Below are 16,998 nucleotides of genomic sequence, written 5' to 3'. Positions count from 1 at the left end.
TTGCTTATAGGTCACCTTCTTAATGATACCTCTCTTGACTGCATTATATAATTGCGCATCCTGCTATTGTGTAATACATTTATATTTTTTTTTCACGTGGATCAAATTTGTTTTTTAAATAATGAACATCAATAAAACCAGAAAAAAGAGGAACACTCTGGGATTCCACACTACTACAGATGCCAAGGCAGGTAACTTTTCCAGAAAGGATGAGTCCACAGGTGAAACCTGCAGACAAGTCAGCTGGGCTTTTGTGGCTGTAATTTTGGCAGAATGATAGAGGCAGATGCCAGAATGAAGCAAACTAATACACAAATAGAGATAAGGATGGGCGACCCAAAGAATATTAAGACTAATATCTTCATTATATTTTCAGTAAGTTATGGGTACATAACAACTTCAGGGACCCCTGTGGCATGTAGAGCGTAAAGCAATATAAATTATGTGCTTCAGTTCTGTGACTATTTTTACCTAACGCAAAATGAAAAACCTAAATATAGAATTGTTCCAGTGTTTGAAAGGAGTCGTTCTATTTAGGTTATGGAGCATGCCATCATAAAGACAGTCACTAAACCAAACCCCAAATCTCCACTTCCACAGACCATGGCACTTTCAAAAGGAGACATCCAGTGCCAACAGAATCCTAAAGGAAAAGTCTAACCACCTCACCAAACCACAACCACAAACACCACGGCTTCAGCAACCCTTTCCCCCACCATCCACATCTGTCCAAAGCATTTGCAGTCAGTTCTATTCCAATCTTTGATCATCCCATACCCAAACTGCCCAAGCTCCCATGACTAAAAAATCCTTTCTCTGAGACCCATACTCTTTTTATTGGTTTCTCTCTAAACTCTTTCCCTTTCAATCACAATTTTCTGGGACTGAGAAGTGCTAAAATCCAGACACAGATCTAGTTAAAGTACAATAGAAATTTCACCCCGTCCCCTAAATCGTGGAGACACTTATATTGGCCCCGTTGTTCACCGTCAGGAATACACTTTGATTTGCTCTGTATCTCCTAAGTTTGTTTTGCTCTGCATTCCTTCTCCTATGGATACACTTTTAGAGGAATGACTCCGTCCCAGTTCCACAGAGCCTGCTAAGCACCAATCACAACCATCACGGGGGATGCCACCTTAAAGTGACAGCTTCATAAGCTGCTCCCCTCCTGCATTTCTTATTTCCATGAATGGCATCTCAATCCAAGAGGCTGGGAGTCCCCTATATGCCTCCTCATCCTCCACCCTGTCTCACTAGTGAGTCACCCAGTCCTGCTCAATGATTACACCTCCTAGGTCTTTCTCTTATTTCCTCCCTAATCTGCCACCACCCACAGCTAGTCATCCACTCCTATCTCACCAGTTCCCACAGCAGTCCTCTTATTGGTCCCTGAGTCTAGCCTCAACCACCACTGTGTCAGACATTCCTACCTTCTTCTATTCCACATGTGTCCCTTGTCCTGTCCCCTCACTGCATGAGCTAGAAAACTCTCAGACTACCATGTCCCTAGGTTCTGGAAGTGATTTAGGTTGCACCAATGAGAAGCTCTTGCAGGAGATTTGGAAAGCAGAAGAAAGGAAGAGACCACTCTTCTGGTGATGGTGATGGCTGTCAGTAGTTCCAGCAGTCTCCCTGCTTCACTGCCTGGACACCGCTTCATGCACATGCAATGGTTGGAGGGGCAGAAGTTTCCTGACATCTGTCTGGATTGCCACCACAGGACTATGACCCTGAAACCAAGGATGGGGAGGGGCTCATTTCTCCTCCAGCCCACCCAGTGACTTTTATAAAGACCTAATTCCCCATATTAAATCCCTTTCTGCTCAAAATACCTAGAGTGGTTTCTGTTTCCTGCAATGAACCCTAACTGATACAACTTCAAATTCATCCAGCAGATACTTACCTGAATAATTTACCACAGAAATAACACAACATGCCCTTGCTCACAACTCAGTGGTTCCCTATCTCCAAAGAATAAAATCTGAAGTCCTCAGCAAAGCATAACCCTTTGTGAACTGGTCTCACCTTCTTACCATCTCCCACAGCCGGGATCAGCATTCTGTAAAGGGCCAGACAGTGAATATTTTAGGCTTTGCAGACCATATGGTCTCTGTCACACCTATTTAACTCTGCCATTGTAGCGTGAAAGTAGCCATAGATAATATGTAAATGAATGAGTATAGCTGTATTCAAATAAAATTTTATTTACAAAAAGAGGTGGTCAAGAGAATAAGAAGACAAGACACAGACTGGAAGAAAATATTTGCAAAAGACATATCTGATAAAGGACTGTTATCAGAACTCTTAAAACTCAACAATAAAGAAAGGAAAAACCTGATTTAAAAAATGGGCAAAAGACCTGAACAGACACCTCACCAAAGAAGATATACAGATGGCAAATAAGTATATGAAAACCTGCTCTACCGCGTACATCATCAGGTAAATGCAAATGAGATACCACTACGTGCCTATTAGAATGGCCAAAATCTGGAACACTGACAACACCAAATGCTGGTGAGGAATTCTCATTCATTGCTGGTAGGGATGTAAAATGGTACAGCCATTTTGGAAGACAGCTTGGCAATTTCTTACAAAACTAAATATACTCTCACACTCTTACCATACAACCTAGCAATTGCTCTCCTTGGTATTACCCAAAGGAGTTGAAAACACATCCACAGACAAACCTGCACAGGGATGTTTATAGCAGCTTTATTCATAATTGTCAAAACTCAGAAGCAACCAAGATTTCCTGTAGGTGAATGAATAAACCATGGTACATCCAGATAATGGAATTTTATTCAGTGCTAAAAAACAAATGAGCTATCAAGCCATGAAAAGACATGGAGGAACCTCAAATGCATATTACTAAGTGAAAGGAGACAAGTTTGAGCTACAAACTTTATGATTCCAATTAGATGACATTCTAGAAAAAGGTAAAACTATGTAGACAGTAAAAGGATCAGTAGTTGCCAGGAATTAATAGGGAGGGAGGTATGAATAGGCAAAACACAGGAGATTTTTAGAGCCCCGAAAGTATTCTGCATAATACTATAATGGTGCATGCATGTCACTATACATTTGTCAAAACTCACAAAGTGTACAACACCAAGAATGAACCCTAATATAAACTATGGACGTTGGGGGATAAAGTCCCTCATCATCATTTGGGATAATGATGTGTCAACGTAGGTTCAACGATTGTAACAAAACGCACCACTCTAGTGTGGGATGCTGATAGCAGGGGAGGCTGTGTGTAAGTGGGGCAGGGGGTAGATGGGAAATCTCTGTACCTCATACTCAGTTTTGCTATGAACCTAACACTGCTCTAAACAAACAAACAAACAGGTGGCAGCCTGGATGTGACCTGCAGACCACGGTTTGCTTCAGCTATCGTCCTGAATATCTATGTGTCAACGTTACCAAATGACTAATATGTCCTCGAATATGCCAAGTTCTCTTTTTCTCCATTGCATTTTCCCACGCTGCTCCCTCAGCCTGAGTGACTTCCCTTACCCCCACTTCACTGGTCTGCGAACTCCTTACAAGTACAGCTCAAATGTGTGAGGTTTTCCCCTAAACCCCGCCAGGTAGATTTAGGTAAACTTTCCACTGTCTTCACTCACCATCACTATGGGGTCCATTGCACTAAACTGGAATTCTCACCTGTGTCTCTGTCTCCTACTGGATGCCAGTCTTCGATGTCAGGGGCCGTAGCTTTTCATCTTTTTATCACCACAACCTAGCTCACAGCCTGGCACTCATGTCTGTGGAACGAATATTGCCTCCAATTGCAGATACTTCAGATACTTGCCTTACTTTCTGGCACATACCACACCTCTCTGGGCTCATACAGAAGAAATGCCCAGTAAAGACCAATGAAATAAATGGATCTGAATAAATAAACGTACAATAGGGAATTCCCTGGCGGTCCAGTGGTTAGGACTCTGTGCTTCCACTGCCGGGGGCCTGGTCGGGGAACTAAGATCCCACAAGCCTCGCAGCATGGCCAAAAGCAAACAAAAAAAATGTACAATAATGTATAATGCATAATTTTAATTAGCGCAGAATTAGTAAGTTAATGTATAAATGAATGTGTAATTAATCTCCAGGATGACTTTTCGACGTCTGCCTTTGAGAACGCAGTGGGGCTCCCGTCCACAGTCTCAATCCTATTCCTTATACACCACCTGCTCAGAAGACAGCCCTGAAAGCTCCTTGTGTGCAGGGACCGGATCTTCGTTATCAATGCACGAGTAAATGAAGTACACGTATTCCTTTTCTTACTCCTTTCTCGTCCCCAGCAATCGTAGTGAGGCTACAGCTAGATTTTAAGTAAAAGCTATTGTGTGGGAGGCCTGAACTGTAAAGATGCTGGGTTCAGTGTCATGCTGACAGGGTGACATCGCCACATGACTACAGTTCCGAATCAAGTAGCCTTTAGTCATCTCAGTGGAAGGTCAGGTGACAGTGGCCAACAATGACAGAGAGTGCCGGAAGGCTCAGTTCCTATCCACCCCTCGTTACCCCATTAGCTTTGCTTCCCAGTCCCCGCTGGCACTCCCAGGACTCCCAGCAGTGTTCCCAGCAGTTTCAGGCCCCGTTAAGTTTATTTTTCTTTCCTTTCTGGGCTAGGCTGTCTGCAGACACAGCTGATGAGCTATTTAGAGCTCACCAGAGACCTTGCGCCTTTCTATGCCGCCGAGATTACAGCTCTTTTACATCTCCAGAGGTCACTGATGCCAAGGCAAGGGAGTCAATAAATCTGATATGTTTTCATCAAAGCAGGATAAAAAGGGAGAGAGGAAAGGAGGCTGGATGAAAACTTATTACAGGAGGGTCTGAACTTTCACATGTAAAAGAATCGTGTGGGAGCTTGTTAAAATCTAGATTCCAACCAACACTGCCCAGTAGTGACAGTTGATGGAGGACGGAGGCCTGCAGCCCTTCACACCAAACACATGCACACACTCACGCATTCACATATACTCTTACAGTAAATATGTACATAATACATAATAAAGAAAAATTAATTATTTAAGCCCCTATGTCTAGATTCTTAACCAAGATCCCTTTCACAGTTTTCAGACCTATTAATGAAAAACTTTAGGAACCTAAAAGCAAATTCAATGCATTCTTCCATTTGTTGGTACCATTTCCCTGTATGACGATGGAAAATCTACAGGGATTCTAGGTGGAGGAGCTAGTTACTCAAGTCAGAAGAAATCTTAAGGCTATGCTTGGAGCAGCAGCGGTGCTCGCGGGCAGTCCTATGGTTTCACCCATTGGGTGACATCACCTTAACCCCCTGTTTTCATGTAATAGCTGGGGAGGGGGGAAAAAATCACAGGTGATGAAGAATCGGCAAACCACAGAGGGACTCCAATGTCCTGGCTTTTCTAACCTAACGGTAGCTCTGAAGAGAGCTGCCGGTACCAGGGTGGATCCCCTTGCTGGGTTCTTTCCCCCTCCACGTCCACCACAGCACTAGCCTCTCTAGTTCACTAGTTAGCACCCTCACGTGTCAGCCCCTACGACACTGCACTGAACCTTCGGACAGTGGACAAGGGTCTCTCTGCAAACCCACGCCCACCCTCGCCTCAGTCTCTCCCTCTCCACACGCTCATCTCTCCTCTCTCTGAGCTTCCCGTGACGCGCGCCCTTTCATATACATCGTGTATGCCACGAAGGCTACGCGCTCACTGTGGAGAGCAGACGCCATGCTTCTGGCAGGCCTCGTGCAAGGCGATGTGTGCACGACACCGGGCACACATGAGAACGGCAAAGCCTGCATTGACGTAGGCACGGTTCCCAAGCTGGCCCTCATTCCAGCAAAATAAAATAAACACTGGGGGATGATTAAAGGGTGTGGTAGGCCCTCCCCGTGCCAACTAGCACACACTCTCCCAGGGGGCTCCATAACACGCTGGAATAAGGAACGCTGGCTGAGGACGCAGGGCAGGACGGCACACTCACAGACGGAGCCCTGGGTACACCACGTAACGGTCCCTGCTCCAAACAGCAAAGGGTATCAGGCCGGCCCTCCTGGGCCCCCAAGATTAGTGCTGTTCTGACACGTGATCTGGCAGTGACCAGCTTTCATCTGGAACCCTTTCCCAAGGCCCAAACTAAATTCTCCCACCTGAGATTTCTAAGTAACAGGAGCACAGTCGACAAGGCCAACGTGAAGCATCGCCTTAGAATCACTGGCTCCACTGCTATAAAGATAAACTGGGCAGAAGAGAAATGAGTGGTCATTATCGAGCCTGGAAAACCCCTAAGTTCTGAAATCTGTCTACCTCAATGGCACACAACAATTTCTCCAACCTAACACCATCACTATACAGTTTACCTAGGTTGGTGGATGACAGTTTTTGTATTATGAAATATACAGTGTAAACCAAAGAATATATTAAATATATAGTCAGTTGAAAAAAGAATAATAAAATGAACACCCAAGACCAAGAAATAGCATCCCCCATACCCAGAAGCTTTCACTGTGCTTTTTCCTCATTAAACCCACCAGTGACAACCATCACCCTGAATTCAGGGTTAATTAGCATTCCCTTCCAATTTTTATAGTTTTACCACCTATGAAGGTATCCATAAAAAATACATGGTTTCAATTTACATTTTTGAACTTTACATAAATGACATCATACTATATATTTTTTCTGTGATCTGCTGCTCTTGTTCAACATTATGTTTCTGAGATTCTACCACAATGATGCAACTATCTTTCCTCCATTTTTGTTATGGGACAGCATTTCAGTGTAGGACTAAACAACGATGTACGATATTAACTCTTTCTTTACTCAGCCAGACCCACCGACTGTATACTAACGTGGTCTGTCTGCTAATAAATTTATGCCATGGGTGGCGATCCCATGCTGGCTTCCATGTGGCAGCTCAGATGGCAAAACAACTAGAGATGTTTCACCTGATGATCCCTAAATAGTGAGAAAGATCCCAGTAAGAGACGGAGCTTTGAGGCCTTGTTTAGCAAGCACATGGTAGCTTTGCTGGATGAGCTTGGGTAGACGAACCTTTAAGATAAAACTCTTACACGGTTCCAGTTCTATGGCTTTATAAAGCAGGGGAAGGAGAGGAAAAGGCTGCTTTCACATTGTAATCTTCACCTTCACGGGCACATCAGAGCACCTTTGATCATGGAGAATAGCACCGAAGTCCAAGAAAAACCTACCATTCAGACGGCGAAAGCTAAATATTTAGTCTGGGAGGCGGCAAGCAGAAGCCCGTCATTCTCTCTGCCACAGGAAACCAAGGACAGTGGAGGACTGTCCTTGAATCCTGAAGGTTAGATTCACCACCCTCCTAACTACAGTCTCCTGGACGGGAATGCTTCAGTAATGCCGTGTTTCCCAGGTTTGGGTGTGGGGATGTGGGGCGCAAAAGACAGTCTCCAGATGCAACTCCCGGCCACCTTCACTGAGCACTCCCAGTGTGCAAGGCCCTCAGACTGACAGAACTCATCTCAGTTAATTCCTACAATGACCCTGTGAGGCAGGCGATGTCCCCATTTCCCGCTTGAAAAAAATTAGAGGCTGAGCATTTCAGTGACTTGTCCAATATTGTATAGCAAGTAAATGACAGGCCGGGATTCAATCTACATCTGATTCCAGAGCCTCACACTCATCCAGCAGACTACTCTGCTACCCCCTGTGTGCACGGTGACCTTCGTAAATGCGGCAGCAATGGGGAAAGGGGGTTCTTAAGGATGCAGGAGAGACTGCCTTTGGGCCATACATCCAAAAGTGTTTGCTGCTGAATGGCAGCAGGTTCCATGCGAACACACAATAAATACTTAGATGGCAGAGGCCTGTGAAAATTCAGAGGCCATGCATGGAAAATGCTGCAGTAGCTGGGCAGGCGGAGGAGGACTCCCACACGGCTTCAGCTACCTAGAAGGCAATCTGCCCGCTAACAATTAACTAGCATTGAACGTCCGCCACGTGTTATGGGCAAAAATGCGCCCGATTTTCTGTTGAAGTCTGCCTGCTGCTGTAACACTCAAGAATCCTCAACACAAACATCAGCAAAGAAGGGCTATCCAGACATGTAAAGTTCAAGGTCTATCAACTAGAGAACTTCAGAGAGCAACAAATAGGTCAAGAACTTAAGTCCAAACGTTAAGAGCTGAACACTGCCCTCCAGCCCCAAATTAAGTGACATCAGTTGTGTTTGACACCAATTTTCCAAGTCAGCTAAAAGACCAAGATGGTAGTTACTAACACCAGAGCTAAGAAGGCATCATTCTCAGAGTGAATGTCTGAGGTGTTCCTCTCCACCAGCTACTCACCATTGAAGAGATTTTCTTTTCTCTAGCTCTGGGTGCCAATCATGCCTTTGCTGATATAAGATTTGCCAGTTATATCGTTGGTCCTTACCCTGTGAGAGTCAACTACTTATCTCAACCTTCAAATCACTCTTCTCTGTGACTCACTAGATGACTAGTCTTCATGGTATGAGGTAATTAAGACCTTTGCAGAGGCTTGGAGAAAAGACGACAGACAAATAGCACCTCTGCTTCTAATGATGCTATAGACAAAAGATCCAAACATCCAACCCTCTCTTGTTCCTGACGCCTGCCAAGCATCAAGACCTCACAAACCCTCAAAACAACCAAATCCAGAGAGGCTGAAGGCTGTCCTCAGAGGGATCTTTCCAGATGCTGTGGGTATTGGCTAAAATATGCTTTGTTTCTTAAAGCATTATTCCCCCACTGCCCGGGGTTTGTTTGGGAGGATTTTTACCAGTTATTCGCCTACTCTCTGCAGATACAAACTACATTCCGTATGATTCTTTTCCTTAAAATTTCCTTAAAATGTCTGGGGATTTTGTACATTGTAATAAACAATAAAACAGGTTCCCGGGACTTCCCTGGTGGTGCAGTGGTTAAGAATCTGCCTGTCAATGCAGGGGACACGGGTTCGAGCCCTGGTCCGGGAAGATCCCACATGCCGCGGAGCAACTAAGCCCATGCGCCACAACTACTGAGCCTGCGCTCTAGAGCCCGCGAGCCACAACACTACTGAGTCAGTGTGCCACAACTACTGAAGCCCGCGCACCTAGAGCCCGTGCTCTGCAACAAGAGAAGCCACCGCAATGAGAAGCCTGCGCACCGCAACGAAGAGTAGCCCCCGTTCGCCACAACTAGAGAAAGCCCATGCACACAGCAACGAAGACCCAACGCAGCCAAAAATAAATAAATAAATAAATAAATAAATAAATAAATTTATTTAAAAAAAAAAAAAAGCAGGTTCCCAACCTCCTCCCCATCTCTCAAATACACTTAAAACTATTCCTCTGCCTGGGAATTCAGTGACCGTGGAGAGGAGTTTGCACCATTAACGCAGGTATAAGATGGGAATGTCAGTAAATAAAATTAAGTCATTTGGGATGTATATAACAAGTATAATACAGGTCAGACTCTGTGTGCAGGAGGTCTTAACTAACACTCCAAAGGGAATCATGGCTCACCCCCGCAAATAGAAATGTACAGACAGAAAATTTCACATACAAGGAACCACTGCTCTAAGTGTTCCTATGTGCATCCTGGAAGGATAACTGTGGCTACCGTACCTGATGCATAAAAAGCCGTCAAGCTCTGTTCAACAGTTCCTCTCAGCCAAATAACCAACTGAGTCAGTCCCAACCTTTCTCAAGGCACCCTTGACCCTTCCGAGAATCCTGAGTTTTGTATTCCTCCCTGGGCCATCTTAACATACCTGTAAGTCTTATAAGTCAGTTATAAGCTTTCTGGAAATTTCCAACCGTTTCTAACATAAATTGTTCCTCACCGTTTCCCAACATGTTTTCAAGAGCTCTAAGCAACTTCCAGGTTCCTCCTCATTCACAAGGAGGGAGGTGTCTTACCGGGATCTCCCACCAAAGCAGTTTGTGCTGGGGGGCTGGTGCCGGCTCTCTGGAGTGACAGCCGTCCCGCTGGATTCTCTCGAAGGTGGCTGTGAACCTGGAAAAGGGATCCATCACAAAAAAGAGAGACACGTTGAGAAGCTCGCACCTCTGTCTGAGATGTGGGTACAGGAACAGCGCTAACTGCATGTTTTACAGTTACCCACCCCAGGGGGACACCAACGGTCCAGCAAGCTGCAGCCTCCAGCATGACAAGGACAGGGACGGCTGGGTGAGGTCTGATCGGGGCTGCGGAACAGAGGGGCTCAAACCTGGGAAACAGCTCTTCTTCCCCAAGACCTTCAAGAATGTCTAAGGCACTTACAAGCGTGTTGCCTTATATGTTAAATGAACCACACCCCGTGAGACAGAGGACAGATGCTGGCCCTGCAAAGTGGAGGCAAGGAATTGGGGCATCTCTCCACATCGCAGCAACCAGAGGGCTTTTAAAAAGCCAAATCAGATTCGATCCAAATCAAATCATGACACTCTCCTGATTAAAAACCCCTCGACAGCTTTCTACTTCTTAGGTTGAGGTTCACAATCCTTACCAAGGTCTTCGAGGCTGTGTGATCTGACTGGCCTCACCTCCCAGCCCTCTCCTTCTCGCTCCCCACGATCTAGCCGCCCTGGCTGCCTCTGTACCCACTGCAGGCCACGCTCGCTCCCACCTCAGAGCCTTTGCATGTGAGACCCCTCCACCTCTTACTCAGCCACCCCTATACGCCACACCCCCCCACCTTGGCCTGTCCAACCTCCTCATACTCCAGCAGGACTCAGTTTCCTCAGGGAAACCTTCCCTGGCCCCCCAATTTAGATGAGATTCCCCCTCAAGTAAAGGAATCTCATACCACCCAGTACTCTTCCTTCATAGATTTGTTCACAGTTACAGTTATATAATTATTTCTGTGTTTACTCATTTGATATCTAACATCCCCTGCCCCTGCCAAGTAGATCACAAGCTCTAGGGAGTAGAGACCGTGTGAATTTTGCCCCTGCCGTCTGGCTAGCACCCGGTCCAAGAGCTAGTACATACCAGGTGCTCAACTGTGGATGTATGTGCTGAATGAGTGAATGATGCAGGTTTTTCTAGATGCACCAAAAGTACCCCAAGCACCATGCAGGCCAGTTGAGGGAGGATTCTCAGACGTCAAGGCCCATCCAATCACTGAGATTCCACTCAAATGCCCTTCAGATAGAATTCAAACCCCACCCACTGAAGCTACAGAAAGCCTGCTTGGGGCCTGGAAGGTGCCATAGTTACATCACGCTTAACAAGAAAAATTATGGAGAAAGCCAACCCGTTTTGGACCTCAGACTTCATGAAGTAATTTCCTGCTAGATCCAAAAGTGACTAATTTCAAACTAGATGAAAAGAAACAAACCGCCCACATTTAGGACAGAGCAGGAGACACTCTCCAATTTCCCCGCTTCTTGCCTGTATTCAGCTAGTGTGAATCTCTGAGACACACAGTTCCCCTTTTCCAACCAAGACCGTCTCATAAAAGACACTCTCAAGCTCTCCAGGAAGTTTAACTGGATTGGGAAGAAGAAAAACGGGCCCAAGTAACATTTAGTAAAGATGTTTTATTTTACAAAGTCCGTGTGGGATGAAAACATGTGTTTCTCTGCTCTAGAACCAAAAACAACAACACGCTTACAAAGGCTTGGTATTTATTTTGGTCCTTTAACAGAAAACAGTCCTTGAAAAATCATGTCCTGATTGTGATCCACAATGCTAAGAAGAGTCAGGGCTGGCTGTGCAGTACCCGAACCCAGGTACCTGGTAGAGAACCAAGATCTGGGCACCTCCTCTGCCCCGCCCTGCCCCGCCCTGCCCCATCCAGGCACAGCCCTGGGGAGCAGGGCGGCACTCACCATCCGTCACGGCGCTGCCATTAGGCACGCTTCCCAGATCAACAGTCGGCCCGTCCAGGAAAATTGTCAGCTCACCACCCGAGACAACACCGCCTTTGTTCTCTGTCTGCAGGTTCAGGGTCAGCTGTGTGTTCTCCACTGTTGGACACAAAAAGCAACATGGATGGACAAAAGCAAATGCACACCGAGTTCAGATTCTGTAAGTTATAAGCTCCCACTTCACCGACTCTGGCTTCCCTGGCAACTTTTTTCTACATCTTCAAACTTGTCTTGTGGCACGGAAAAAGGAACGGGAAGGAATATGCCTAATTGTCACCGCTGTATCAGGCTGGTGGGGAAGGCTGTGCTCATTTTTTTCTAAACATTTTATATCGTTAGGTTCACTAGGTAATTTCTACTTTATTTATTTGTTTGCTTATACCTGCAGGACTGTAAGAAAAGAATAAGAGATATTGACAGCATACAGAGGAAGAAAGCATTTACAAATAGCATCCCCCCACCCATAGGAAGAGGGGTGGCAAAAAGAATCGAAACAGGTCAGGAGACCCTAAGGAAACGTTATCAGGAGTCATCTCTAGATAAAGGATTTCAGGGACTTATTATTTGGGCTAAAAATTGTTTTTTAATTTTCAATCCGGAAAATGTTTCACTTTGAAATAAGGTGGAAAAAAGTTTAAAACAACAAAAGTTCAGTACAAGCAAGTCAGCCCCATAGTTACACGGTCCTGGGTAAGTCCCACAAGGAGAGACTAGTCAACACCTGGCTCCACCAGTGAGGTGAGAAGGCAGCTCAGAGTCACCCAGCCCCTGGAACACTAGGCAAATTCAGCCCTGTGGGCGAACAAGAAACAGAACTAACTGGCACGAGGCAGAAGCACCAAACCCTAGGCGGGCTGGAAACTGCTGCACGCACACCCCTGACCCCACCCACCAAGCCTGCCGCACCGAATGGCCTCCATCCAGTTACTGCTGAGGACCCACAGCCTCCAGTTCAGAGCCGTTCAATAATTACCAAGAAAGAGCAGCGTTTATGAGGATTTCCAAAGAGTATGCAGCCCTTCCATGCCACCCCACATCTTACAAAGCCAGACCAGGGAAGTGCCACATATTCCAACCTCCTTCCCCACCCACACTATCCATCAAACCGCCACTTCATTTTCTCTCTTAGTTGCTACTGTATTATTATAAGCTGGTTTTCTAGAACAAGGCAGGGTATGTATAAATAACTACCTCCATGAGACAACCTCCCCTCACCAAAAAAGTCTGCCCTGCATCTCTCCAAGAAACAGACACAGCCCTTTAAGAACCTAGCAAAAAAAAAAAAAAAAGTCTCGATCAATTCAAGGATCTACTATAATAAGGTAGAAACCAGTTCTCCCTCAGGTTTTCAAGCTCTTGAAGCATCTCTCCCTCCCCTTAACCTTTCTTCCGTGTGATGGATCTCTCCAAATCCTTTTGAGTCTGCTTTCAGTCAGTTTTACTAAGGGGCTCGGTGAGTTCCAAATATTTCTATAAAAGAACACTTGTAATCTGAAAACTAGCTCCTTCAAAAGTCCAAGAGAGGGAAGGAACTGAGGCCTTTCAAGCAGCACCACATGCCCGCCATGCGGATGAGCCACCTTGGAAATGGATCCTCCAGCCCTGGTCTAGCTCTCAGAGGACTGCGGCCCAGCCAATGTATCGAGTGCAACCTCGTGGAGGATCCCAGGCCGGACTGCCCAGCTAAGCCGCTCCCAAAACCTGACTCACCGAAACTATGAGGTAATAAATGCTTATTTATTTAGTTTTCTAAAGTCAAGGAGCACCTCCCTACTCTATCATACCGAGATCCAGGGTATAAGTCCCTAGCAGGCAGGAAAGCACAGAGGTCGAGGGCGGGTACCAGTCAGACAGACTGCATTCAAATCTCAGGTCTATCTAGTACTATGCGGTACTACACAAATTACTTAACTTGAGCGCTGGTCTCTCCACCTTGCAAAACAGGAGCAGTAAGAACACACTGTTCAGGGAACACATGTAATGAATTAAACAGCACCTGATAAGTTCCCAATAAACTGTCATTTTTATTATCTCCCTGTTGACTCTCCTGTTTTTAGGCTGAAAAATCCTGATTTCTCTCAATCTAATTTGTTCATTGTATACTTGCTCTTCTCCTGACCTTTCCAAGCCCTTTTCAGCTTTCGACAACAAACTCCAAGGTCAGCAAAAAATCTTCCAAGATCACCCACATACCTATCACAAGGACGTATGGTCCTCTCGTCTTGTACCTAGGACACTTCCTAAAGGTGTCCGGTACACCACTCTCAGGAACATGCCGGCATGAGAATTCTAGAAGGGCTCCTTAATTCCCTTCTTGATATCTCAAAGCCCATCACTTTACAAAGGGAGTGTGGGTACCTTTCCCCTCCTTTCTGGAAGAATGATAATGTTCAACAGGAAGCTGGAAGAGCCCAAGGCCTCTCGCTGCTAATTTCAACCTCCTAACAGCCACGCCGCCATGGTCCTCCAACAAAGCCAGGGGCAGAGCCCACATTTTCCTCTCCGTGGTCTCAACTCAAAGCTCCAGCTCAGCTCTTCTGTCTGGTTTACCTGCTCATCATTACCAGCAGAGTCATTATATACATATAGGCTTGGAAGTTACCTGGCAACTCTTGGAGACACATCTGACCTTCGAAAAGAGCCAGTGACGGGGGAGGTTTTTTTTTTTTTCTTTAAACTAAGCTTTTGAGAACATAACCCTCTACTGTTCTATTTACTTAAAAGAGAAACAGTTCAGAGAGACCTCTATGCATCACTTCGATCGTAACCAAGTGATCGAAGTCAGCATCACTAAGAACAAGACAACCCAACACCCACATGCTTCCTGACATGACACAGGATGAAGTACACAACATCACTTTTAAAGTCTTCTTGCAAAAGCATTTAACCTGAATCCAATCAAGCCTCTAAACCTCCTTCCCAGTTTACATGAAATAAGGGGATAGAGGAATAAATTCAGTGATACCACAAGGAAGCAATCAGACCAACCCAGAATATGGGACATCCATACGGTAACCATCACAGACTCCTCGAAAAGTCAGTGTCATTAAATAAATTTAAAAGGGGAGCGGGGCCAGGCAGGAAGAAGACTCTTCTAGATTTAAAGGAACATAAGTACCAAATGCCTTGTGTGAATTTTGACGAAACCTTGGTTTGAAAAATACATTCTTGGGACGATTGGAGAAATTTGCATCCAGACTGGATAGTGAATGATGTCTGAAATTACTGTTGATTTTCTTAGGTTCAGTAATGGTACTGTGGCTGTATTTAGGAATGGTCTCATTCTCGGGAGATCCAAGAGTATATTATAATGATACCTGCACTTATTCTCAAACTGTTTTGTAGGAGAATAGGCTGAAGTTTTCAGGAGCGACGTGTCATGATGTCTGCAGTTTACCTTCAAATGGTTCAGGAAAAAACACACACACACACACACAGGCTCACACATACAGGTAAAACAAATGCAGCAAAATCTTAAGAAGTGTTGGCTCTCGGTGAAGGTGAAGGGCATTTGGGCATTCATTGTGTTATTCTTTCGACTCTTTTGTATGTTGGAAAATTGCATGATAAAACATTGGGAAAGGGTTGTTTTTTTTTTTTTAATTGGCAAGGCTATTAAAGAATTAAACCTCTGAGAATAGAACACTCTATTATTCTCTTAAAAAACAAAAACAAAAAGAACACACCTGAGCCAGGGGAGCACTACAGTGCATAATGGGACTAAAGAAACCATTAGCTAATTGAGTGACAGACTTGAGCATACAGGGGAGGCTGAAAGGAGCAAGTGTGGCTGGAAAACATATACTGGAATCTGAGCTATAAATAGCAGCATTAGCCACCTCTCCTCTGGGGCCCTCGGGTTTCACTGCAGCTACGCCATCAACTCTACAAAGGGCCTTTCTCTTGCACCAGGTCTTCCCCCGCCTTTTCAGGCACTGCTCAAAAATCAAGAAGCTGATGAAAACATGGGTGTAGTAAGTCAAGTTCCAGAACTAGAACCAGGTTGAGCGTAGGAGGCTCACCAACCTCCCTCCACCTCATCCGGCCCTGCCCCATCTGTAATCATGCAGTCCACACGTGCGTAGCGAGCACAGACTCTTCTGGTCAGTGAGATTCAACAGGCACAGAACAGACAAAAAGCTGTGCCCCTGGGTGTTTATATTCTAGTTGGGGCAAACAGACACTAGGCAGTGTTTTTTGTTTTTCAAGTAAATTGCATAATCTGTTAGTGGCAAATGCAGTAGAAAAAAAAATGAAAGGAGGGGAAGGGATGAAGAACGCTAGAGGTGGGAGGAGGGTCTGGGGTGGTGAGAAAGTCTCACCAGGAAAGTGACAACGGAGCAAAGACTTAGAGAAGGATGAGGCAGGGGAGCCATGTAAGTATCTGGAGGAAGGATACTCTAGGCAGAGAGAGAATAAGACACAGAGGCCCCAGATGGGGGCACGCCTGGCAGATCTGAGGAATGGCAGGGAGGTCAGTGTGGCTGGAGTGGATGAGGAAAGAGAGGAGCAGGAGATGAGGGTGGTAGGAAACTGGAAGCTCACAAGGAAGGCCTTGGAGCGCTGGCATGGTCGCTGGCGTTTACTCGGCGGGAGACTGGGAGCCGCTGGAGGCTCGTGAGCAAGGAAGGGACGTGACTTCTGTTGCAGCACAGTCACTCCAGCTGCAGGAGGAGCAAGAGATGAAGCAGACAAGACCAGGGAGGAAGTCACTGCAGTATTCCAGGCGGGAGCAGCTGGTGGCTTGGGCCAGGCGATGGCAGTGTCATCCGGGAGCAGGGTAGCAGAAGGGAGACTCGCCCTTTTCCCCCTTTCCAGCACGTGTTAGGAAAGCCCCATGGCTCCCCACCGAGCACACTGGTCAGTCCCCACAGGCCCACCGGGCTCTTGGAATCAAAGCTTTGGGCAAATCATAGGCAGGGGCTGCAAAAAGCACAAACGTAGAGCATGGCTGGGGGAAGTCAGATTCAATTACGACCAAGTGGAACGTATATAATGAAAATATTCCGATGGCAAGAGACTTTAGTTCCTCCGAAAAAGCCAAAGTCCTGAGCTCATGCTAACTTCAGCAAATGTCCTTCTTCTCTTCTAAGTACCCACTGGTTACCAATACCTTGTTACGCTACTTTATGGAGATCAACA

The 16,998-nt window shown here is 45.8% G+C and overlaps 1 protein-coding gene across 3 annotated transcripts in view; it reads right to left on the bottom strand.

Annotated features, from left to right (window-relative positions):
- The window catches only part of WWP2 (WW domain containing E3 ubiquitin protein ligase 2), a 146,560-nt gene that overhangs the window by 74,519 nt on the left and 55,043 nt on the right, over positions 1-16,998 (bottom strand). For 2 of the 3 annotated variants that reach the window (XM_059903720.1, XM_059903721.1), the window contains exons 5-6: positions 11,818-11,955; positions 9,901-9,997 (exon numbers count right to left, since the gene is read on the bottom strand). In XM_059903720.1, the coding sequence (XP_059759703.1) occupies positions 9,901-9,997; positions 11,818-11,955 (235 nt within the window). Of the gene's footprint in view, positions 1-9,900; positions 9,998-11,817; positions 11,956-16,998 lie in introns of those variants that run through there. The other variant, XM_059903722.1, reaches the window with a different exon arrangement.

Source organism: Balaenoptera ricei, chromosome 19 (genome assembly GCF_028023285.1).
Source record: "Balaenoptera ricei isolate mBalRic1 chromosome 19, mBalRic1.hap2, whole genome shotgun sequence".
Taxonomy (NCBI): Eukaryota; Metazoa; Chordata; class Mammalia; order Artiodactyla; family Balaenopteridae; genus Balaenoptera; species Balaenoptera ricei.
The sequence above is the reverse complement of the archived record's forward strand: the minus strand, read 5'-3'. Positions and strand labels throughout refer to the sequence as shown.